Below are 24647 nucleotides of genomic sequence, written 5' to 3'. Positions count from 1 at the left end.
GGATCGTGTTGCAGGAAAGCTTCACAGTTGTTTTGGACTCAAGCTGTTCCAGAACAGGCGCACTGAGGGAGGAACTTCTACGCAGAGGATACATTTCCTCTGGACTTGCCCGTCCACAACACTTTGTTTGAGTGCAGTTCTTGTCATTAAAATCGGACCTCTGCCCTTCCAGAGCATGAGCCCTGTTGCATCCTGATTTATTTTGTGCTCCACGCTGTTCCCCCGAAGGCTTTCTTGGTCGAAAAAGCGCTCCCTCCTCTGCAGCGGTTCAGGGCAAAAGGGGATTCTATCCTGCAGGGTCAACGTCTTTTTATTGACTTAAGAAAATCACACAACTATCACACTATCAAGTAAAGATAGTTTTTTTTATTTTTTTGGGGGGGGGGGGGGATCTTTTGATGCCTCTGCTGGTGTTACAAAACTCTGAAATGAGCTCCACAAACCATTCCAAATAGTTTTTCAACAAAAGAGGATGTTTTCCCTCCTTTTCCTCAACCCCATTACAGCTCCCACCCACCTTCTCACTCTGCGCTGAATACCTTAATATTAATACAATGCTTAATTCATCCCCAGAGGGCAATAATCCTTTCGCTCGCCCTCCCTCTTGATATGGGAAGGTCAGAGTTGCCCGGCAGCTGGATCTGTGAGGGAGGCAGTAACTTACCTCAAGGATACTAGAAACCCCCGTGTTCAGTTGTGTGGCCAGTGTTGTAGTCTTAGTAGGCGTGAAACAACAACACTGCCAGCTTCCTGGAACTGGTTGAGTCCCACAGGTGCTGGCAGGTCTATCGGAACACAATGAGATGCAATGTAACCTATCATTGTCCTCAGCGGAGCTCCACACCCACAGCGCCTCCTTCTCTCACCCTTTGGGCCCCGTATATCATAATTAACCCTTTCTCATCGCAAATATATGTTTCGTCTTGGCTTAGTCTCTTGTTTTATAATTGTACGTGAGCAGATGTGTGATTCCGCACCCTCTCAGATACCTAGAGTTAATCGGTTCTAGCTGAAGCAATTATAGTAATTGGCAGGTTACAGTCCCTCTGTTTTCAGCTCTGATTTTCACTCTTTAGTGCTTCTTAGTCATCTTTTTCCTCTCTCTCTCTCTCTCAGTGTGTGAGTCGATGACAGTCAGACTCCTCCCTGAACTCCTTCGGCGAAATTATGCTTTTCTGAAGCTGCAAAGGACGGTTAGGTCAGGTGTTGGGAAAATGATTTCAAAAGCTGCAAAGGCGGAAATATTTCTAACACAAGTGATCTTGATGAAATGATCATATTTAGCCACAGAGCATGATTACTGTGAAGAAAGGAAAGGATGTTAATTGCAGTGTACAGTCACATGATTTACTGCTATTGTTGTGTGGCAGTGGTAGCAGAACCCACTTAAAGAAACGATTACGCAAATCGCATTGTTATTCCTGCCTCAGCAGCTGGACTGCAATTTAGCCGCACGTCTGACTCTGTCACTCAAAATGACCTCTTCCTCTCCTTTATTCTCTCTCCATTCTGCTTCTAACACACAGCTGCCATTTCCGCACACTCTGTAGACACAAGAATGCAAGATGTCGGCTTGATTAACGCAGATCATCTGGCTGTATCAGTCCCTTGAGAACAGAAAGCTTTCACACACATATTTCTACACTTGCAACGAGATGAATACATTTTCAGATGGATATACAGTGATGGTGGGACACTAAAAGATGGCCGAACATAAAAGATGGATGTCCATGGCGAGTTGGGAGGTGAACAAGTAACAGAGATGGAGTCTAGCACACCTGGAAGCCACATGTGGATTACCCCGCTTGCCCCCCACCTGCGTCCCGGCTTGGAAAACGCCATTGTCATCATTACAGCAAAGGGTGGAGGGGATCATAAAGTCATTATTTATGTGCTTTCTGCTGTTTTATCACCTCCAGACACAGTCTCACAATGCAGACACCCACACTCACGGCCCCAGAAGAATACCATAATTGTATGAGGCAGCCAGGGGGTCCCGTCTAATAGAAAAAGTGTAGACATTAACAGTCTGGGCCAGCTGTACAAGCGACTCACCCAACTTTTTTTATTTCCCTGTTAGTCTCATTTACACCTAGTGTTGTTTATGTACACGCCGCTCACACAATGAACCGCCACTTCCAGATTTCTCCGGTTTGAGGCATGAAGCAGCAGAGTGTAAATTTTTTTACAAGCAATTCCCCCTTTTTTTGCAATAGCAGTAGTTTGCTTGATTAAAAAAACCCCATCACAAACAGAGCGCTTTAAACTGCCTCTCACCCAATTTTGGCTCCTTCGCCTGCAACATTTTCCAGCCTGGAAAAGCAGCGAGGTTGTTATTGGTATTTTGCTGCGAGTTTGAATCAATTTTCTCCCGTCCTGTCATCATCTCACACCATGATGGACGATAACAGTCACAGTTTACATAAAACAAAACCCCCCAAAAAGCCTGGTGTGATGGTGAAAACACAGACATATGGGCAAAGATAAAAAAAAAAGGCATGGGGATTGGTAATAGAATAGGATGTTAAAGAGACCTGCGCTGTGTGGCACCTGGAGCTTTGGCGTCTGTGAGAGGCCATGTAGAGTCCCAGATACTCCCCCGGTGTTTCCTTTCCCTTTAGTTTAAGGGAGGGGGGGGGCTGTTGCTTTTCCAGCTGTGCCTGACCACCTCACCCTGACTCTGTTCCCCTGTTGTTTTCATGTCCTTATTCAATTACCTCAGTGGGACCACTCTCCTGACACATGGCACACACACACACACACACACACACACACACACACACACACACACACACACACACACACACACACACACACACACACACACACACACACACACACACACACACACACACACACACACACACACACACACACACACACACACACACACACACACACACACACACACACACACACACACACACACACACACACACACCGGACTGGAGATGTGAGGAATTGCAGTTTTGTGGCATGTGTTATTCATGGAGATCCCTTGCACTCTCTCACAGCCAAGCCACACTTTCCAACCTCCTTTCTCTGAAGTGCCTCTAAATTCCTCTCTCCTTTTCCTTCCTTCCATCTAAACTCATCTTCCATTAATCCTATCCATTCTCCTCCTCACTCAGCGCTCCTTTTGTTTCCGCCTAACCTCTTTAATGCCCCGCTCCTCTTCCCTCCAACCTCCTCCATCCAAGCCTGTCCCTCAATTTCATCTCATCCAACCTCTTACTCCTCATCCTCGACTGCATCTCCTCCATCCTTTGTTCCTCTATTCCTCTCATTATTACCGGCCTCTCTCCAGTAATCTACCTCAAGTGACCCTAAACGACTTTCTTGATGCCTCTTCCTCTCAAGTCTTCTGCAACTCTCCATGTTTCTGAGGAGCGGGTCAGTGCGAGTCTGAAAGCCATTACCTCGCAGTCTTTCGGTCTTCCCAGACATTATTTGACCATTTACAGCTGCGTATATGGTGCAGATTACAGTATTGTATGAGAGTAATCACAGAAAGCAGCATATCTGTCTTTCATGCTTAATTGCTGCTAACCTGCAACACATGTTGACATCGGAAGAGGGATTTTGTTAGATTCAAATGTTTTAAGAAAGAGAAAAAAAGGAATTAGGCTCACAAGATGCAAAGAAAGCTTGATTATAATACCTCCGGTTGGGAAGTTGTCGCCGTATCATCAATTGAGTTTGAAACAAATGTTATTTTGTTTTAGATTAACGGAGAAATTATGCAGTCAAATCCAAAAAATGATCACGAAACCCGACTGAGAAGTCTTCAGACTTAAGCTGTTTTCCCTCTGTGGGGATATATGTGAAGCGAGAAGGGTGTTCTGGGTTGCTGAGGAGATGATGTGCACACACACCTCAAAAAACCTCAACACTGTACAGCACAGATTAGTTCGTCCAACATCCTGTCGGGAAGTTATTGAAAAATGCTCACAAAAATGTCCAAGATCCCAAAGTAATGTCTTCCAATACCCTTACTTTATCTATCAGTCCAAAAGATATGATGTTAACTTTGATATAGATCAGAAAAAGCAGCTATTCGTCACACTTAAGGAGCTGGGTTCAGAGAATGAGACTAGTCACAAACACACACACTTTCTTCAGGGTTAAGATACATTTTTACAAAGAAATGGCATTCTGTGGCAAATACCATGACCACACATGAAAGAAGAGACATGCAAATAGATCAGATCAGATGAGCAGCTGTTCACGCTGTTATATAATGTAAAACTAAATATAAGGAGGCACAGATACAAACACGCACTCACAGAGGAACATGCAAGTGAACATAAACTGAGTGGGTCAGGCACACCCACACTAAAAAGGAGGTATTTCAGCAGTAATAGATACATTTGGGTCAGGTAGACAGCTGTGCGCACACATTCTATACACACATGCTTTAAGGTATAGGAGAGACAACACACACACACACACACACGCGACGAACATCTGCTTTTGGCGTCAACACCAGCGCAGACCACACATTATATACGCCCAGTATTCTTTGCGACTGACTCCGGGGGGATTTAGAGCAGTAAAGGGGTATTAACCAGGACCACAACCTGTAATTGTTATCATAATGACACAGGAAGTTATTTTGAAATACATGCCATAATTTCTTGGAAAATGTAGGTCAGTCGACGAGCTTTGGTGTCTTTTGTGACTTGAGACTCTTGCGTGCGGCGTACGCTGCATAAATATGCATTGTGAGGACGAGCTTTTTCTTTCTTTTTTTCAAATCTCTGCAGCAATACCAGGCCGAACCTAAACATAGAAAGTGAATTCATGTATTGGAGTTAAAACTGGTGATATTCAGCTTTGATGTTGAGCCATCAAAGGCGTCATGAAACGTGGTTCAGAAGGGCAGCCACAGCGTTTGCGCTGTGCTGTATTTAGCCGTGAGCTTAAATTAGACCTGTCACCGCTATAGACACACACATGCCATACCGACTTGTGTTTTCTCTTCATCTCCGGGAGGTTGATGTCGTTGTTCCTGCTGATTAGATGGTATTGTGTTTGCTCCCAGGTGGCATTTTGGGTGGGGTTGTGGCGGCATGTATGTATTAAAAGACAGAAACAATAAACAAAGAAAGATGGTGTGTGTGTGTGACCCTTTGAGTAACTGTGTGTGATTGTGTCAGCTTGCCCTTGTGCGAGCCTTCATTTCAGTGAAGTGAGGGCACAAAGCACCTGGCCCATACCTGCCTCATCAAGTTAGTAGAGGAGCCTGCAGCAGTGGAGAGTTAATACTGCACCTAATAGAGACTACAGAGGCTCACTTATATCCCGGAAACCTTGGAGTTTCCCCCACAAAACTCATTAAACACCAACATGAAGCCCTAAGCAGCTCAGTGCATTTACACCCACACACACACACACACGCACACATACACATCTGCTCTCCCACTGTATACCTGCTTTGCTGACACACGCATTCTTATAACAATTATAGAGCAGCCATGATTTTATTATAATTCCATCTTTGTAGTTTTACCCAGACGAAAAAATGTGAAAGACATACTGCGTGTGTGATATGTTGCAATTTGCAGCTTCATAAGTCTGTTTGATACGTGATTTGTCCCGTCATCGAACACACGCTCACACGCTCGCAGACAGACGGGATGTGTTTTCTCACTCTCATCCCTGTCGCTCTCTCAGTGTTGCTGAAGGAAGTGATGAGACATTATCAGAGTGATTTCTACTCGTTACATGGCTCATTCAGGTCAATTAGAGGAAACGTGTGTTGTGTTGTCTGTGTTTTTGGGGGCAACGCACCTCAAAAGATGTGCAATTAGTTGTCTGACTGTGACGTCTTCAAATATTCACAAATGTTTTGTCATGTGGAGTTTTAAAAGGCTGCGTTGTTGCTGCGAGGCAGTTATGACATGAGCTGAAGAGAGACTTGACTCTGTGTGTAAGTGTGTGTGTGTGTGTGTGTGTGTGTGTAAGTGTGTTTGTGTATGTAGCTGTGTGTCTGTGCATGCTTGTATGCAAGCACTTGTACAAATGTGCAAAAGTATTTTTATAATATCAGCCACATCCTGTGTAAATTCTACAAAGAGAAATTTTAATTTTATAGTCTTACGCTGACATTCGTTAACCATTTAATCTGGTCAACATATGATGTCATTTCCTATCACCACGAGTAACTCCTTATATAAGGCCAGAACCCGTATTTAACTATTGTGTCTTCCTTGGCACTCAAACTGTGCTGAAATTGACTGCTTCTTTTGACCTTCCGATTGGCATTTACAGAGGGAATCTACCTGTACAAAAGGCTTTGTCACAGTGGTTAATGAGCAGAGAGTGAAGGACAACCTGATCATTAAGCCTTTGGACCTAAGCATGAAGGTAATGGCTCCCATTGTTGTGGGTGAGATAATGTTGGGGGCTGTTTGTGGTGTGCTCTTAAGCTTTCTACCCAGTGTGCAAAATACAGGGGGTCGGGGTGGGGTCCGAGAATACTTGATTGACCCTTGAGACCCCCTTCAACAGCATGCAAACCGAGGCAACAACTATACCGGCTTTGCAAACACGTCACCAGCGCAAATATTGTTAACAATGAGGCCGCTCGCACAACTACACAACCACGCAACAACTATGCCTTGCAACAGGATCACTCTCTCTCTTTAACCCGACACACACACACACACGCACACACACACACACACACACACACACACACACACTTGGTTGTCGCTGTAAAACTATTCACCTTATGCACAGCCGAGTGAAACCATTATGTCGAAGCAGAAACAAATCCATTGCTTTTCAGGTTGTACTTGATAAAGTTCTAACGTTGAAATTGAAAGTGGCAATTAAAAAAAAAAAAAAAAACTCCAGAAAACACATTTAAAACCTGTATATTGCTTATTCGGTCTGTGTAAGACATTATCTGGCATAACACTGGAGCGCTAGACACAGTAGGTGGGACCCCCCCGGTTACCTCTGGGTATTTTTGCATTTATTATCGTTTTTACCTGACAGCAGCACAATTGTTTGGGGAGTAAAATATGGGTTGTTTACGGCATTAAGGTCAATATGTTATTTTTGAACAAAGAAAATAAAAAAAGAGAAGAGAGCTGAAACCACAAGGCAGTTTGTATTGCATACTGCCGAGGTAGCGATGAATACACTGTGTTGTTTGATTGACATTTTGTGGGCTGTCATTGGGGACATAGTTGAAGTAGACTACGGTTATCGTCCTCAAGTGAAAAAAACGCTACACAGAGATCATGAAGCAGCTCTGTGATGATGGACGTCTCCTCGTCTATTAATATTTGTGATTGTTGCCCCTGCTCTTCCTCGCTTTCGCGGTTTTACCCCTCAGAGAGCGTGTTGCAGGATGTGTACGTCGTTGTGCTTCTTCAAAAACAGCCTGGCCTCTCTCATGGGGAAAATACACGCAGACGGAAACGCAATTACCGCCTCCCAGCAGAGTCTTAATCACTGAGCCCTGATGTTAAAAGTTAGCCTCTTTTAATGCATTGAATTTCAAAGACACAGCATAAACCATCTGATTTAGTCGCTCCCATCTTCACAGGATGTAAATAAGCTTATTAACCATTTTTAATGTGAGCATTCCATGACCTCAAGAGGAGCCAATGACTTCATTCGAATAGAATCTCGAAAGATACACCAGTGGAATAGGGGTGTAACGGTGCACAAAACTCACGGTTGGGTTCGGTACGATACAGTGGAGCCACGGTTCGGTACGTTTCGGTACAGTAGAAAACTATAAATGCCAGAGAAATGTACTTGATTTTAAAATATATTTATTCATCACAACTAACATCATGAAGTTATTCTTTCACTTTGAACAATGATGGAACTATACCTGAGTGACCCGTCTTCTGGGGTGTCTTCTTAGCAACACATAAGCATAAAAAACAAAAACTGCTCCTTAATGTTATGTAGTATTGTTCCTTACATCTTGTATTGTTACTTACATCTTGCAAAAGAGATTTTTAATCTCAATGGGACTACCTGGTTAAATAAAGTTTTTTTTTGTTTTTCCAAACGTATTCGGTTCGTCATGCGTACCGAACGGTGAGCCTCGTACCGAACGGTTCAATACGAATACGCGTACCGTTACACCTCTACAGTGGAATGATTATATTTACACTGCTTATCTAAAACCTGAAGATTTCTGTTCGTGTCGAAAATCTGGACAAAAATATGAATCATCTTTGAACAAAGCACTTAGAAGTAGTTAACTTTCGGTTCAATGTTGTCACGACACATATTTCTTAATGCGCAGTTGCTTGCAATAAGTCCTGTTGCTGTGCACGATGTATGCACAGTGCATTTAACATACGGTGTATATGAATGCAGAATCAATATGTTTCAAATCCAGTGCATCCTAATTGTACCACTGACTAATAAAGTCTTCTTCTGGACTCCAACTTTGGAACCAAATGCCCAATTAAAGCCTTTCCCCTTAGGCCCTGCTCCAGTAGAAGTGAGCAGAAATGAGGAGGTAGAAGAAGAATCACTGAACTAATAAACTCCGTATTTGAGGTTTTGGGCCTTTCGTGGCCCTAATAGATCCAGAGACACGAGTTGCTTGGGGCTAAGGTGTGTAGGTTGGATCTGAGAGTGACTTCAAGTCTCAGGTGTCTCTATTTTTGAGGACGCTAACTGCCAGAGTGGACTAGTCCATTTAACTCTCGCTGAAACGCAATCCTTCAGACTCCACACTAGCACACGGAAAAAGAAAAGAGAGGCAGAAACAAAGATGGAGGCCAGACAGAGAGAGATAGATCGTCCTACATCTGTTTGCTTGGTCTAGCAGAGACACGATCACATCGGATGCCTGAGGGCTCCGTCTCCGTTGTTCCAGTTTCCCCTTGGGAGACATGTTCGGGAAGACAGACTTCAGGCAAGCACGCACACGCACACAAACACACAAAGACCACTTCTGCAGCATCCTTTCTGGTGTTAAAACAGCTGCTGTTAACCAAACCCATTCCTCCCTCTCATTAAAGCTATAACTTTCTGCTATTGTGCCTGTCTCTGGCGTTAATGGGGCAAATTAACAACTTAGGCCAGGCACTCAACAGACATGCACACATGCCCACACTCGGGTAATTAATTGGTTCCAGTGGAGCCAAGAGCTAATTTACTATCCCTCCTGCCACATTTCTTCAGATACTGTAAGACGACTCATCTCAAGGCAGCTTCCTTATGGCTCCCTCCCCATCTGTAGGTCCTTCATGTGTGTTGAAGTATAAGTGTCGATGTTTTTTTGTTTTGTTGGCCAACGAGGTGGTTGTTGTTTTTTAGGCATATAATTACTGAGCTGTAGGAGTTGGCAGCCTGTTCGGCTTGTTATCTTGGTGATGTTGATTGCAAAAAACATGTGGAAAGATTGATTGAAGTCCACTGTCTCCCTTCGGGTTTGACCAATTGGGACTCATGACAGTGACGGACCAGATTTAAAAGAAAGAAGATAAGGCCCTAAAGTTCACTTAAAGAGATCTAGCCAGGCAGCTGAAACAGTTTTGTAAAGTTAAAGATAGATCATATTGCAGCTGACCTAATTTCTCCATAACGTACAATCCACGAGTGTTATACACTTAAGAATGGGAAAGAAATAGACACGACGTGTACAAAATACACAAAATTGAAGTTAGCATTAGATAATGCCTCATTTGCAGATTTTAGCGTAACATTTCAGAAAACTTGAAGAATTCTCTTAAAATAAGTAATCAGCGAGGGAAGTTACATGGTGATATCTCACCCATTTCCCCTGTAGTGTCTTGCAAAATGTTTATATAAAGGCCGTTTTGTCGAAATGAGGTTACTCCCAGACCCTGAATTAGAAATCTCCACTTCACTATAGCACTTACATACACCACACTTTCTAGTTTCATTCCGATCTACAGTGTATTGTGAAGTTTCATTGTTATTATAAAATGATAGCTGCATCAAAGTAACAGGTCTGTATTACAAACGAGTAACAAGTACAATACCTCTGATATGTGGTGGAGTGCAAATATAAAGCCTCACATTGAGTACATGGACTGTTAAACCCTTCACCTCTGCTATAGAACACCCACCAACAGTACACACAGTTCAACGCTTTGTACATTTACAGCAAATATAACCGAAGACACTCGACCTCCCTCGCAGCAGAATCTATCCGTATGAGATTTCATCCATCATTCCCCCAGTCATATCCTGTCACCGCTAAAGCTGATATGATTGATTATCATATTAGTAATGGTATGATTCAAAACGGCAGTATTCTGTGCTGAACCCAAAAAAAAGTCTCCCATCACTGATTTCACATTCTCAACCAAATGAAAGGAATTTACCCTTGGATGAGCGTAATTTTCTTCTCATTTAGAGTGTGGTTAGCATCAAGGTAGCATTTCGTTGTTGTGTGAGGCGCGTCTGCCCTTTTGAAAGGACAGATCTGTGAGCTGGTGCTGCAGTTAGTCGTCGCCCTTGATATTGGCAGAGCAGCAATCACTTTGCTTCTTCACCTCGGAGGTGCAGAGGGCAGATGTGTTTGTGTGAATGGCAAGTCTGTGCACAGCTGTAGACTGTGATAGCGTCATTTTGTGCCCGGTGAGACAGTCGACTACCCGTTAACCAAGCATGTAATTAAAGCTTTAAAAAACGTCAACATCCCTCAGTGGTGGGCTTTATGCCCCCCCCACCCCACCCTTCGCCGCATGAGTTTAACATTTGTATTTCCTGCATGTGTGGCGAGTTGTTTTTGTTGAACGTCTTCAGGCGTTGTGGCCATTCTCGCACCGGTGCCTTGATCAGGCGGCAGATGACACCGCTCCTCTCATGTGTGTCGGCGCTGCTGTGATACACCGCACCGACAACAAAGGCTTTGAAGTGCAAGACATCTTTGATGCCAATGCATTACTCAAGCAGTTAAGCATTGAGAAAATGACATGACGTCATCGATGACATTAGCATCGAAGACGTACCCTGAATCTTTGTAAAAGGGAGCTGGCAACCTAACACTTGCTTTCCTGTCAGAGAGGTGCGTTTTTAGTCCATGAGGTCATGGAAATATTAACTCTCAGCGAGATGTAGTTTTGGGACATGGGTGACAGACTCTCGGTTTCTTCTCTGACATTTAATCCTCTCCAGAGCTGCAAGGTTGGTGTGACAATTTGCTCCCTGTGAACAGCGCTTTCTTGACACTGAGAGCGGCTCAGACAGTAGCCGGAGGGTCCGGGCTGTGTGTCAGAGCCGCCGTCTCAACAGTCGATCGGTGCCTGCGTCCGCCACTGGATTTCTTCACAAGTTGTCACTGTGTTATGCAGACATCTCTCAGAACAGCAGCCTGGCTGTAGAGGTAGAAAGAGGGCTTGTGCCATACTGTTCAGGGTGCGTGCCGTCCGCAGAGCCCGATGAAGCTGATGCATTCCTCGGTCTATGCTGCATGTGGCCTTATTTCATTTTTGAGCTTCTTCAGGGTCTTTTTCTTGTGAGCAAGGTTTGACATTTTGGAAACTCTAAATAAGGCTTCGGCCTGAAGTGGGCTAACTTAGCTTAGCATAAAGACAAACAATGAACAGCAATTAACATGTTGCGTTGCCTTTGTTTTATTGCTAAAAACCACAATTCACAGTTTTACAGGGTGTTATGTATCAGGCTTTTTCTTGGCTCTGAACAGGAACCAGGCAACCAGCCAGGACACCAGAGAGTTACGCGATTTGTTGTTTTCACACTTCCGTTTTTGTACGAATGAAACAAATGATCTATTATGTGTTGATTGGTGAGCTTTAGCATCCCAGGCTGACAATTTGTAAGACATTCATATTGAGCCATGTATTGACTGCATAAACGCATACGCGTGAATATGCTTCACTCAAAGAAAAGACAGACCTCGTATGGTGGGCGGGTGTTAGGGGAGGTGGACGGGTCAAACAAACACAGAGTCTTTATTCAACCAGGAGACTGGTGTTAGAGACCGGTGTTCATGTCACAAAGTGGAGTTGGGTTATGTTTTCTTCTGTTGCGTCGTTTACGTTTTACGTGTTTACGAACTTATTTTAAGCCCATCCATGTTTTGTTTCTTACCAAATCCTCGCTGCAGCTATTTCATGTCAACCATGTGGTGTAAAATGACATGCAAAAAGCCTACAGCACATAATTATGACACGCGGAATGTCCTTTAAATGTCGTGCTATTTATTTGCTTCCCATGGGATCAGGCTAGCTATAAAAGTGCTGTTGGGTTTTGTTACCTTTGGACAGAGCCTGGCTCGCTCTTTCTCCCTGTTAATAACTCTCAGCATGAAAGCGAATGAGTACGTAAATTTCCCAAAATGTCAAACCTTTCCTTGAAGAAGAGTTCCGAGGAGAAATGAATACAAATGAATACTCAGTTATCTATTTTCATAGTACCCATGTCCGAAGCAGAGAAGAAACCAACTAACGTCAGAAATGATTAATTCTCTGTAATTATGAAGTCGGCCACAAGTCCTGACTCTGCCTTCCCTTGACCTAAATGTTAAAGCGAACAGTTTTAAAAGCCGTGCTCTCTTTTCAAAGGCCATTCAGCCGAGAGCTCTGCAAAGGTTTTAAGTCACAGGTCACATTGAACTACAATACCTCCAGCAATCAAAGAGGCAGCAACGATTGGGCCACGTCATGATGGTACTCTGGTGCCTAGTGGCGCGTGAGAGCTTTCACACGGATGTTTGTCTCTTTTCAGGCATGATGTCACTATTCTTGCCACATATTGCATGTTGTTTAAAGCCTTTTCCTCGTCTGGAGATGTGCCGGTTGAGTAAAAATAACAGCAGGATTTGGGAAGCTCTGGAGAGTTTGGGTGGGACTCAGGAAGAAATTGCTGGGTGTGTTTTTGAACAAGTCAGTGAGAGTCAGTGTGTGTGTGTGTGTGTGTGTGTGTGTGTGTGTGTGTGTGTGTGTAAATGTGAGTGATATACATCCCAGATTTAGCTGGACCAAAGCTATGGTTGTGGTCAGGCCAGTCAAAAAAGCCTTTCACCTCAGTACAGTACACAGACTTTGTTTAAGTTTCATTGTGTTTTTCAGCATGAACCAAAAATAGAAAACAAAAAAATACCAGAGAGGTGTTGTGCAACCATTAATCAGGAGCAGAGGAGGTGACATTGTTTTAAAGACTGTTTAGTACTGTGAAAAAGTTTAAGCAGAAGTTTTGTGGAAGAAACTTTGAACTTCGTTGAGTACCTGCGATGTTTCAGTCCAAGTTCTGCCCCAGCACCTGTGTTTCATCAGCGCTATCACGTCCAAGTCTTAGCTCTGTTTTCCAGATCATCTGCAGCAATTAAACTAACAACAGATTTCAATCTCGGAGCATCATTGTGACAGTTATTTGTGGAACATATCTGACTCATATCTGATGATGCCCAAAGAGTGATGAAGCCAAATCGGGCCTGGGGCGTAAAGTTTGGGGACCACACCCACCTTCGATGGTGTTAACAAAATCTATCCACAAACATACAAACACCTGGCAAAGTACACACAACTGCTGTTATGGTAGTTCTCATAGTAGGTGTCTCCAGAACCATATTTTGCCATGATGACACACACACACACACACACACTTACAATTGAAAACAATTCCAGCTACACACTGTCACAGCTGACAATAGCATGCTCACACACACGTGCAAGCAGAATTACTGATTTGATCCAAATGCAGAGAAATATTGGTTCAAAGTAGGAAGCTGAAGAGTGAAATGCATTCTGAGCTGGAGAGAAAACTGGGAGAGCTTTCTACTCAGGTGTGTGTGTGTGTGTGTGTGTGTGTGTGTTTTACAGAGAAAGACAATGAATGTGAAAGACTGAAACGATAAAATGCACATGTGCACATTTGATTTTGCGCATCAAAAGCAATACTGTGCACCACAGATAAGCTTTTGAAACAAACAAGCCATCTGATCCAAGTGAGCTTTTCAATCTCACTCTTGGAGAGACACAAGCATCTCTTCGCACGGAATTAACCTGCCCCCTGATCCGGGGGTCGCGAAGCAGAAAGGGCCCTGCTGTGCGGCAATATCATCACTCCGTCATTCCCTCTGTCATCCTCCGCCGAGCCCGCGAGACACCCGGTGGACTGAGAGCATGAATAGCGAGGGAAAAGGTCAATGACAGGTAGAAACAGAAAGGGGGGGGCATGGGATTGATAACGATAGAAGAAGAAATCCGAGAGATGTCAGTGAAAGAAAATCCTCGCAGCAGCCAGAAAAGATGAAAAGTCCGTCGACTACTTGGTTTGTCAATCATGTTGTGTTTTGGGCATCAGTCAATCGCTCATTCAGGCGCCTCGTCAGTCTCTCCGTCACTTTGTCAGATCGTTTGTCAGTCCGACAGCCTGACAGTCAGTCGGTCATCTAGTTTGTCGGGTTACTCAGTCAGCCAGTTGGTAAGTTGTGGGCAGACTTCATGGCCATCATTTTATTCTTTTATCAATCCATAACGTAGTTCAATCATAAACGAATCAGCTGTCCTTTTCAACCAGTCAGACAGCAAAGTAAAGAGCAAACATCGTCGTCATTTCTGTGTGTGCTTTGTGATTTTGGCGTCTTGTGTTTTAGACCAGATACCGATTGGCAGACAAAGACTCAGAACAACAAACAAAAACTGGCAATAACTCGTTTGATAGACAGAGTGAGAAACAGACAAACACCCAGTCAATCACATCGAAGCACACACACGCACACACACACACATAAGCGCTCTGTCTGACAAACATAGAGCTTTATGAAGCAGCTCTGTGGTGTCTTTGTGTGCTCTGTTCTAAAGCAAAGTCTGGGTGGATTTCTACTGATGTGCCCTGTTTGTGAGAGAGAGAGAGAGAGAGAGAGAGAGAGAGAGAGAGAGAGAGAGAGAGAGAGAGAGAGAGAGCGAGAGAGAGAGAGAGAGAGAGAGAGAGAGAGAGAGAGAGAGAGAGAGAGAGAGAGAGAGGCATATATCAGCACTGTGTTGTGACCCCACACTCACCCTCTGACTGTGTTTGGACAGATGGATCATCACTGCACCACTCACATTTGACAAACATGCTTGTATGTGAGCTTGCGTGTGTGTGATGGATCTATAGTCGGCTTTTATTAGGGAGCGTATTCATGATGTACAGTGTAATTTGACAATCATGAAGTCCCCTTCAGACAAAATCAATAGCAGTGTTAATATGATCCTCTCTCCACTCGTTACCGCAGGAAGACTTCAATTGATTAGTTAGCTGACACTTCAACTTCTGTAATGCAAAATGCAGATGTATGGGTGTGTGCGTGTGTGTGTGCGTGTGTGTGCGCGTGTGTGTGTGTGTGTGTGTAATACTGTCCATACGCAGGTGAACGTGCTATTATATAACTTTCCAAAGCTATGCAGCAAACAGCGATTAATTATCTGAGCCAATCCATTATTCATTATTTATTATCATAAAAAACATTTTACTGCAAGTAGACTTTACCTCTGCATTATTCTTCGTCTACTTTTTTGTGAGTTGGACATATACTACGCTGTCTTTAATTGTGAGTTTTGAGGGGACATTACACCACCATGATTGAACAAGCCGCACAATTATTCAGCGGATTCTAATTGCCGTAAAAACAAGAATAATAACAATCGTAATAATTTCATCAATTGTGATGAAAATGTGTGGATGCTAATATTATGCAAGAATCATTTGTCATTCGTTCGTCAATTATTTTTGAATTACTGAAACTCATAAAAGCATTTCTGCTTGACATGTTTGGCGGTTGCCTCAAGCAATTTGCACGTGAGGATTTACACAATGAGCATTTTTAATGAACGGGTGTGAGAGTTAGTATAGAGATCATGAGCAGCGCAGTCACTGAAAAGAAAATGCTGCCATTTAGGATGGGTCAAACTAAGAAAGGACTTTCTCACAGGAGATCGCTATTTGTGTCCCGTGTGAAACCAAAAGTGATTGTTGACTGACTTTACATTACACTGACTTTACACTCATGAAGCGACACTGCGCAAGAAAGACTGGTAAGGACGGTTGTTATTCATTTGCGCGAGTTACGTCACAGTGTCACATTATTATTTAATCACATGATCTATGATCTTCTTTCTAGCCTTAACCAATCGCAGAAATCTGTTGAGGTTGTATATTTTCTTATAAACAGGTTAGGGTTATCATCAAGATTTTATGGATACTGAATTTTGTCAGTCTTCTATTTGTGGCAATGTAGTGTATGGTTCTGAGAGTGAAATGAATAACTAATATCTCGGATGTCCCCCCGATGAAGCCAATAAATGAGGGTATTAAAGCGTGCACTTTAGATGGTGGACTTGTGTTGCAGCTCACACTGATCTGTGTCTTCTCGTCTTCTCTTTACACTATCCTGGCAGGAATACTGTATTGTACTGTCTTATTTGTCCTCCACATGCATTTCAAATGACAACGTCGTCTACAACATGTTTCATCTTTTTGTATGGCTAGGAATCTCTCTGCTAAGTGCACCGGTGTGTTATCCATCACCGGGTCCCAGGGTGATTTCAGAGTGTGTGCATGTGTCTAAATGCACTGGCACTGTACGTGTGTTTTTCTGTGTCCTTGTTTGTAGAGGTGTGAAAGAGACACAAGAGAGAAAGAAGTAGGAAAAGGATGAGGAGGAGGAGGAGGAGGCGGTGGAGGAGGCTTGTACTAATGCCCTGGAGATGATTTAGAGTTTAGACCACTGAACAGCACAGAAAGCCCTTCCAGTTTTCTCCCACAGGACCAGTCGGTGGCTTGTGGTGAGTTAAAGACAAAATAGGATCCACCTGAGATCACTTTAGGGGGAATGAAACAATACAATGGCTTGGTATTAAATCAAGTTACGGCTGTCTGTCTGTGCTCTGGTACTTAAAAGACACGATGCAAATGCATGTGTGGGCATAAATCAGGTCTTTAAAGTGGCATATGCATATTTTTTTATTTATAGCTGATGAACATTTACAGTATCTTAGATTTCACAGTTCCTAATTGTTTCACCATGCATTGACAGGTTTTCATTACTCCATGCCAATAGAGAGATGGGAGTGAGATTCATTGAATCCAGATGTAAAAAGGGAGGTAACAACAACAAGGGTTTACTGACATTCTGAGTCTGATATTAATCATGCAACAGAAAAAAAAACCTATTGGACATACATTGGATTGTATCATAAATTATTATCATATTTCTTGATTTTTTGCACATTTATTCATTAATTAAATATAGGTACTGTTCCACTCCTATTTCCTTGTGATTGGGTCGCCACACACATTCTTGTTGACGTCTTCAAGCTATTCCTTCTCTGCACGAAGAGGTGTAGCAATGCGCCAACAAAGGTTAGGAAGAAGAAAACAATCTGGCAAACATTGACGGAAACACTGCACGATTTATAATATTCAAAGATTTGCTTTGCAAGTGTTTTGTACCGAGGTAAATGTATTAATATGCATTTGTTTGACCTCAAGGTGCTTTGGTGGCGCTTTTGTTTTTATAAATTTTAAGCACATTTGAATATTAAATGAAACAACTACAACTGAAAGGGTTTGAAAACACCCCATGAATCAGTACAACCAGGAGAACGCATGAGTGACAAAGAGACTGATAATACAAAATGGTCAGCTAAATGCTCTCACTGACTGGCTGCCACTGACTGGCCCCCGCCATGGATGACAGGTGTTTTACATTACTTCTGTGGGTGAAGGCAAACCGCATCTCCCCCGCTACCTGTGCATTTATGCACTGGACTTTGAATGAATTCTATATCGGCCCCGAGGTCATGGATCCTATTCTTGAACACTGAGGGCAGAGTTAACTTTCCAGCCATGGGGAAAATGAAATAAAACCACCACACTCACAGCATGAGGGCTTTCATGTGGAAGCAGGTGTAGAGAAGGTGCCCTACTGTATGTTTTACCCAATAGCCACACAAAGCTTCCCTGCACTAAGGGCGATTCATACTTCAGAGGGAGAGGTTTGCCTTATTTGGCTCAGTTCAATTTTTTTCTTTGATGTTTTGTCTTCCTATTACATGTTGCCTTCTCAAAACAAACAAGGTATGAATAGTTTTTGCTTATTTGCAACCCACCATTCACACTAAATCCACTCTGTCATGGAGGGAGGATTGTTCTGTTCTTGCTCTACAAAGCACAATCCCCCCCCCCCCCCGCTGACTGGACAACAGATGAAAATCCTATTTCACATGCAACAAGACAGTAAATGCTCCACAGGTTCGACTGCAGAATACATTTGTCTGTTATGAAAACTGAAGCAAAGCAAAGGCTTGCTTCAGCTCCTTCACTCGCTCCACCACACACGCTGCTCAACCCGTGGTTTACAGTCATGCGGGGGGGCTTATTCCTTTCTTGCGCACGGCATGAATCATTTCTGGTAATAGCATCACATAAATGATTAACAAGTAATGATGTAGACGGTCTAGAACGCTCATCAATTCACCCCCACATGGAAAAGAAATCAGGAACAATTGAGTTGTGGAAACGGCTTTGTTGTTCTTGCAGGGAATGACTTTTGTGGGAAACACAAATCTGCAGTAAGCATTATACAATAATCACATCCAGCAATTTGAGTGCTTGGTTGTGAATACAAACATCTGATTTACAGCAGCTATAGGAGTCAATTGACCCGCAAGGAGTGCTGCGCACTGCAGCTCCGTACATATATCCTTCACACGTATTCACACAAACAGACTCCTAATAATAAAAAACTCATGCACACACGCACATTGAACCATTGCTGGCGTTCACTATTAACAGCTCCTCTGCAGTGGAAACAAAGACATGCACACAAATCGCACATCATTTCCGATATTAGAGCACACAGACGCACGCACATGAGGTGTTTGAGGTAACGCAGAGCCATGTCTGATTTATGCACTGCATGTCAGAGGTGTGAAGCACACTGGCTGGATTTACTCAGCAACCCCCCCCCCATCCCCCGATCAGTCACACTTTCTCCTCTTTGCACCTCCCTCCCTTGGCGTGAATCCACTGTGCTTGTAGCGAAGTGCTATACCGTATCAAGCTTTTCAGCGCTTTGATTAAGGCGAATGTGAAATAAGTCTTTGTTTAAACCTCAATCTGTTTCTTTCTGTCCTTTCAGGTGTGTCTCTCCAATGCTTCTTGGCCCCTGAGGCCTGAGTAAAAGTGAGCCAAGTCCAGGCCCCCATGGGACGTCCTGTTACCCAGCATGCACTGCTACTGCTGCAGTGCATGCTGGTCCTGTGGCCCGCAGGCGTGGCCAGTAGGAGAGGGCCGGTGCTGCTGCCTGAATCTCCCTGTCACAAGACAGAGCACCCACTCATCCCACACTCAGGTAAACATGCACACGCACACAGCAGGGAGACGCCATAATTATGTGAACTCTATGCAATTAAACTGTTATAATGTTCTAATTATGCTTTCTCCCTACTTTTGTTTCTCACCGTCGAAGACGCATATATTCTGTTCATGTTTTCAGTTCACTGCGGAGCAACGACGAACGCATTCAGCCGAGGGTCACTCGTTAACATGGTCACTCGTTAAACCAAAACACTGGCAGCGTCTGTGGCTGCAATAGACGTGTTGACTCGTGTCGGACTGATCAAAAATACAGGTCAACTTTTTGTCACGGTGTTTGACCTTCTTTGCATGACCACAGATACCGTAGTTGTAAGGATCGAGTAACTTGGACTCTTGTAATGTCTCGCCGGCACAACGCTGGTACAGTTTGCTCCACCAAATAAATGTATCTCAACTCATCAACTGCCCGGCAAAAGGCTCTTATTTCTCGAAAATTCCCCTCCTCCCTTCCCCCGCCCCGGATGGCACATTAGACTGACCAAAAAAAAAATCGGAAAGTAAGCCGGAGACTGTGTTTTCAAACCACTTTACGTCAGCTTACTTTGCCAACGAACTACATCTGATGCCTCCCTTTCCTCTTTGCATCCTTCCCTCGAGACACAAAAGCAGACACAACCTTCCTCGTATGCCTCGACTACATGGCTCTGCAGTTTTTAGGTACAGCATGTTCCGCATCAGATTTCATCGTCCTCCCCCTTTATCTCACATTGCTATTGAGCAGCTAAACTGTAATGAAATGATGTGAAACTTGGTCAAAAGAAAGCGCCAGAAGCGATCAATGCAGTTCTGCCTGCCCTGTGCGACGCAGCAGAATGTCATTGAGCTGTTTTCAGTCCAGCAGTTTCAGCCCAGTCAGATAATCACATAAGATTCTGTCTAAATTGAAATGAACTAGCAGACCATGGTCACCGAGTGTGTCCACAGACCCACATGCATGCCTCGTGTTCAGTAACGCCGCCCAGCACAGACGCGAGGACTCTTCCTCTGCAACCCTTTCTCTCTCAGCGTCTTTCTTCTCCGTCTTTGTCCGTTCATTGTCAGCTGAGGTGGCACTCTTCCCTCTGTGCCAATTGAGTGCAATGATGATGACTAACTGCCCAGCAAACATAATACGTTCCTGCCTCGTGCTTTTTGCATTCAGGGGGGGATCACACAGCATGGTCGACGCGTTTGTGTTCTCTAATGTACAAGAATGGCCCATTAAGCTCCGGTGGCCTAATGCTGTGGTTGAAATATAGCAGCGTTCATGAAAAGGGTTGACATTTCAGCGAGCAATCAGACATGGTTCACTAAGACAAAGCCGACTGTACAGAAGAAGAGAATAGAACGTGAGAGTAACTCAGAGGCTTCACCGTCTATGGGTCCGTGTCTGAATGACCAGCTGTGATGATACAGTGGTTTCCTACTGCAGGGACGATCTGAGGCTTCATTGGAGACATACAGTATTATATAATGGTGAATATAGTACTGTGAAATATAGTACCGCTTAGCTTCTTTTTCCAATAAGGCTATATGGGAAACCTACTCAGTCCCACACATGCATTCAGAAGGTTCGTTAAAAGGTGGAACTATTGTTCAAATAATTAAATTGCATGCTTACACGTGCACAGTGTGCATGTACATTTCATTGGCTTGTTAATGTCGTTGACCCCTCAAAGTTCAGCCGAAGTTTCTGAGCGCACAAGCTGGTTGACTTGCCTACACATCAGCTTTGTTGCCCTGGTTTCAAAGCTCTAAAGCTCCACAGACGTTCCATGTGGAGGGTTTTTTTCTCCTTCTTTTTTATGCTTTCATGAGGGGACAAAGAACAGAAAGTTTCCCTTTCAATGCCGGTTTTATCTTTATGCTTTGTTTACTTACATTCCAATCTTATTTATTCCCACTATATGTTAAGAATCAGCACCTTTTGCAGAGCAGCTGCGTATTCCCGTGGTCTCGTGAAGGTATCCATTCATCTTTGCCTTCTCCGTTATATTCAAGCTCAGGTTTTTTCATGACTTTCATTTCATGGCCTGATGACAGTCTTTTGTGCTGTTCAAACACATCTCATTGTTCGAAAATCAGTATCCACACCGCCAAATTACAGCCCGAGCTTTTTAGCAATAACCGCAGACACATATGCACGCATACGTACAGACATAAACAGACGGTGTGTGAGGGAAAAGAAACCTCTCGTTCAACCTGTCATCCTTCTATCCTTTGTGTGTCATTGTGCTCCGTGTAATGTCGTGTAATCCCAGGTTGTTGAGAATGTGTAGAGCGAGTCTGCCATGGATCCTCTTCAGCCAAGTTGGGAGGACTACAAACACATTACATATGCCCCTGTGGATCACAACATGCCGGCTCTGCTCAGGCGGAACTTTTCCTCTGAGACGTCTTAGAGATCTGCTTTGAGTCTTATCGCAAAGGACGTGCAGTTGATGAAAGAAATGTTGGTTTCATATTTTGGTGAAAACACTTTGCTTTCTCGTCTAAAGTTAAATGACTTGCTGTGGGGGAGAGCGGTATCAATCTTCTCATCATATTCTCACCAGGAAACGATCTTATTCCTTTGAAAGGAAAACATTTTTTTGGAACAAAACAAGCAATTTGACAACATCACGTTGGACTCACATATTTTCACGTTTTAGAGGTAAAACAATGACTTGAATGAAATGGATTAATCAACGCCAGTCAGATGAATCTCTTCTGGCATGTGATAGAAAAGCAGTCTTTTTATATCCAATGTTGGGCTGACAGTAGAGTAGGTGATTTTCTGCTTTTGGTTTTTTTAAACTCTTGGACTGGGTCTGCAGCTAATTCCTTGCTGTTTGTTCACCTTGCTGGTAAAAAAAAAAAAAAAAAAATCTTCAACAATATCTCCAAACGTATGTCCAATATACTTTTTGTGGTTGTGACCAGAGAAGCCAAGTTCAAGGATCCGTCTGAACGTGTTCCAGTGACAGCATTTCTTTCTCTCAGTGTGATTGTGGCCTGACTGTGGAAGGGCGTGCCTCACATGGGTTTTTTGACCCCACTGGGAATGGTGGTTTTCTGACTTGGCACAACACTTGGCTGACAGACCTGTAAAGTGGACGCTATGGTCTAAAAAACACTTTCTGCTTCGTATGGCGGTTTTAGAAATGTGGGGTTTCAGAAAGAAAGTACACTGTACAGCTCCGCAGCTACGTTCAGGAGGTTTATACAACATGTACACTCGCTACGCCTTCGTGAAAACGGGTCTGAATATAGCTTCAACAGAGCTCCAATGTAAATGTGTGTAATTTATAGAATTATTTCAGGAGGGGTGTTGAAAGACTATCTCTATATTCTTGGTAAAGAACAGGGTTTTTTTCCAATTTTTTTTTCTGACCTAACATTTGTAGTGTTGTTGTAGCTCAAGGCCCCTGAGATACGTATGCTGTATTAATAAAGTGTTGCATTTAACAAGCGCTCCTGGGTGAAAGCTTGAAGGCTTTTAAAGGTTATAAACTGTGATGTAAACAATGCCTTCACAGGCCAAGTCCAAGTGGAGGGCCACGTCTCTGAGGAGTGGAACCGGCAGACTTGTTTTACAACCACAGACTGAGCTCAGCTTTTATCATCCCTGAACGGCTAACACATCGTTATAGAGAGGGGAGTGAAAGCAGGGAATTACACAAATGGCCTCATAGCATTCATAAACGCAACAGGCTATAACTAGTTTCAGAGATCTTTCAATTGGTCATTAATGTTAGGGGGGGTCTGGGGCCCACAGGGAGCAGGACTCAAAAGCAGACTCAAGGCGAGGTAGATAGGTTCCACGTACAAGTTCTTTACTTTGATCAGGGTTCGGTACACAGGAGAGGCACACAGGGAAATATCGCTGATACGCTCCTCAAACATCTCCGAGACAAACTGGCACAGGACAAGGAGGAAACACAGACTAAATACACAGGGGAACGAGGCCCAGGTGGAAGCAATGAGGGCGGGGCTTGTAATCACCCAGGAGGACGGCACACGAGGGAGGGGGGGTGTCTGAAACGAGAGACAAGGTGAGTGATAGACAACACAACAGGAACAGACTGTGGCAACAAACACTACCCAGAAGGTCTAGGCGTAACAATTAAGTCTGCTTTATTTATTTTTGGCTATGTTCTAGCTATGTTTTATTTCTATGGCATGAAGAAGGGCCTGTCCATATTTTTGTGTTTGTATATCTTTCATTTACCCGCTGCAATAAAAGTCCCGCATGTCCTTTCCCTACATATATATTTTCATCCCCTTTTTTATTTTTAAGTGGCCTAAAGAGATTTGGTCATCTTCTTAAAAGGTTGTCTCTTCTCCCGCGCCCCCCTAGAACCAAACGACTCCTAAATACACATTAAGATTTTCGATATTTTATTGCACACTTACTTGTGGCTTCACGGTGGTTTGTTTTGCATGATTCACTCGTGGTCCCGCGGGGCCACAGCACAGCCACAGTAGTATAAGTTTTTAGGACTTTGAGCAGGTGTTTGGTTTTTCCGACAGCTCGGCCAAAATCGTTTCCTCAAATCGACTTGACGAAATAGTTGCCATTCTTTTTGCCGCCCATCACCGCACTGCTGCATTTAGAGTGAATTGGCTCTTCATGCACGTGAGCGCGCTCGCTGCCACACTCTATTTACACCACTCACAGACAAGCCATTCATGTTTCAGAATTGGTTCCACATGTTGCCATCGTTGCTGGCCTTGCAGTACTGAAGAGCACTAACTTTGAGCGCCGGCAGACTGAAGACTGGCGTGGCCACCGATGCTGGGTGTAAATATTTATACATCCTGTCATTTTGTCTTTGGGTCAACTGCTCCGTGTCAGAGCGGGGGATAACAAATGGGCTGTGAGTGATGGGCTGTTCTATTTCGAGGAGGAGGCAGACAGGGGTTAAAGGCATAAGATGGGACCGAGAAAGGGGGGATGGGGTGTGTAAGTGTGTGTGTGTGTGTGTGTGTTGGCTGAGAGCCCTGGCTTCTGAATTCTCATCCCAGTCCGTGAGTGTGAGTCTGAATGCGTGTGTGCGATTACGCATTTGTCTCATCGGCATCCAATCCCCTGATTCAGGCAGCTGCTGCACAACAAGCATGGCTGTCTATTGGATTAACAACAAGGTTTATTTTATGGGATCATTAAAACCCTAAAATGATCTATTACAGCCCACCCAAAAACAAATGTATGTCACAAGATAGATCAGAGTTCACGTAAGTGGGCTAAGTCTCTGGTGAAGCTAACCAAATATCCTGCAGTGTAATTTTTAAAGATCTTTCCAAGTGTGACACAGTGTTATATCCACATGTAGTAAACCCAAACA

General features: G+C 43.7%; 1 protein-coding gene across 2 annotated transcripts in view; it reads left to right on the top strand.

The window, feature by feature from the left end:
* sema5a (sema domain, seven thrombospondin repeats (type 1 and type 1-like), transmembrane domain (TM) and short cytoplasmic domain, (semaphorin) 5A) overlaps positions 1 to 24647 on the top strand; it is a 102605-nt gene that overhangs the window by 8350 nt on the left and 69608 nt on the right. For both annotated transcript variants that reach the window (XM_079292088.1, XM_079292089.1), the window contains exon 2: positions 19103 to 19315. In XM_079292088.1, coding sequence (XP_079148214.1) covers positions 19168 to 19315 — 148 coding nt within the window. In that variant the 5' untranslated portion in view covers positions 19103 to 19167. The remainder of the gene's footprint in view (positions 1 to 19102; positions 19316 to 24647) is intronic.

This window comes from Melanostigma gelatinosum, assembly GCF_949748355.1.
Source record: "Melanostigma gelatinosum genome assembly, chromosome: 20".
Lineage (NCBI taxonomy): Eukaryota > Metazoa > Chordata > Actinopteri > Perciformes > Zoarcidae > Melanostigma > Melanostigma gelatinosum.
This window is presented reverse-complemented; position numbering and strand designations above follow the sequence as displayed.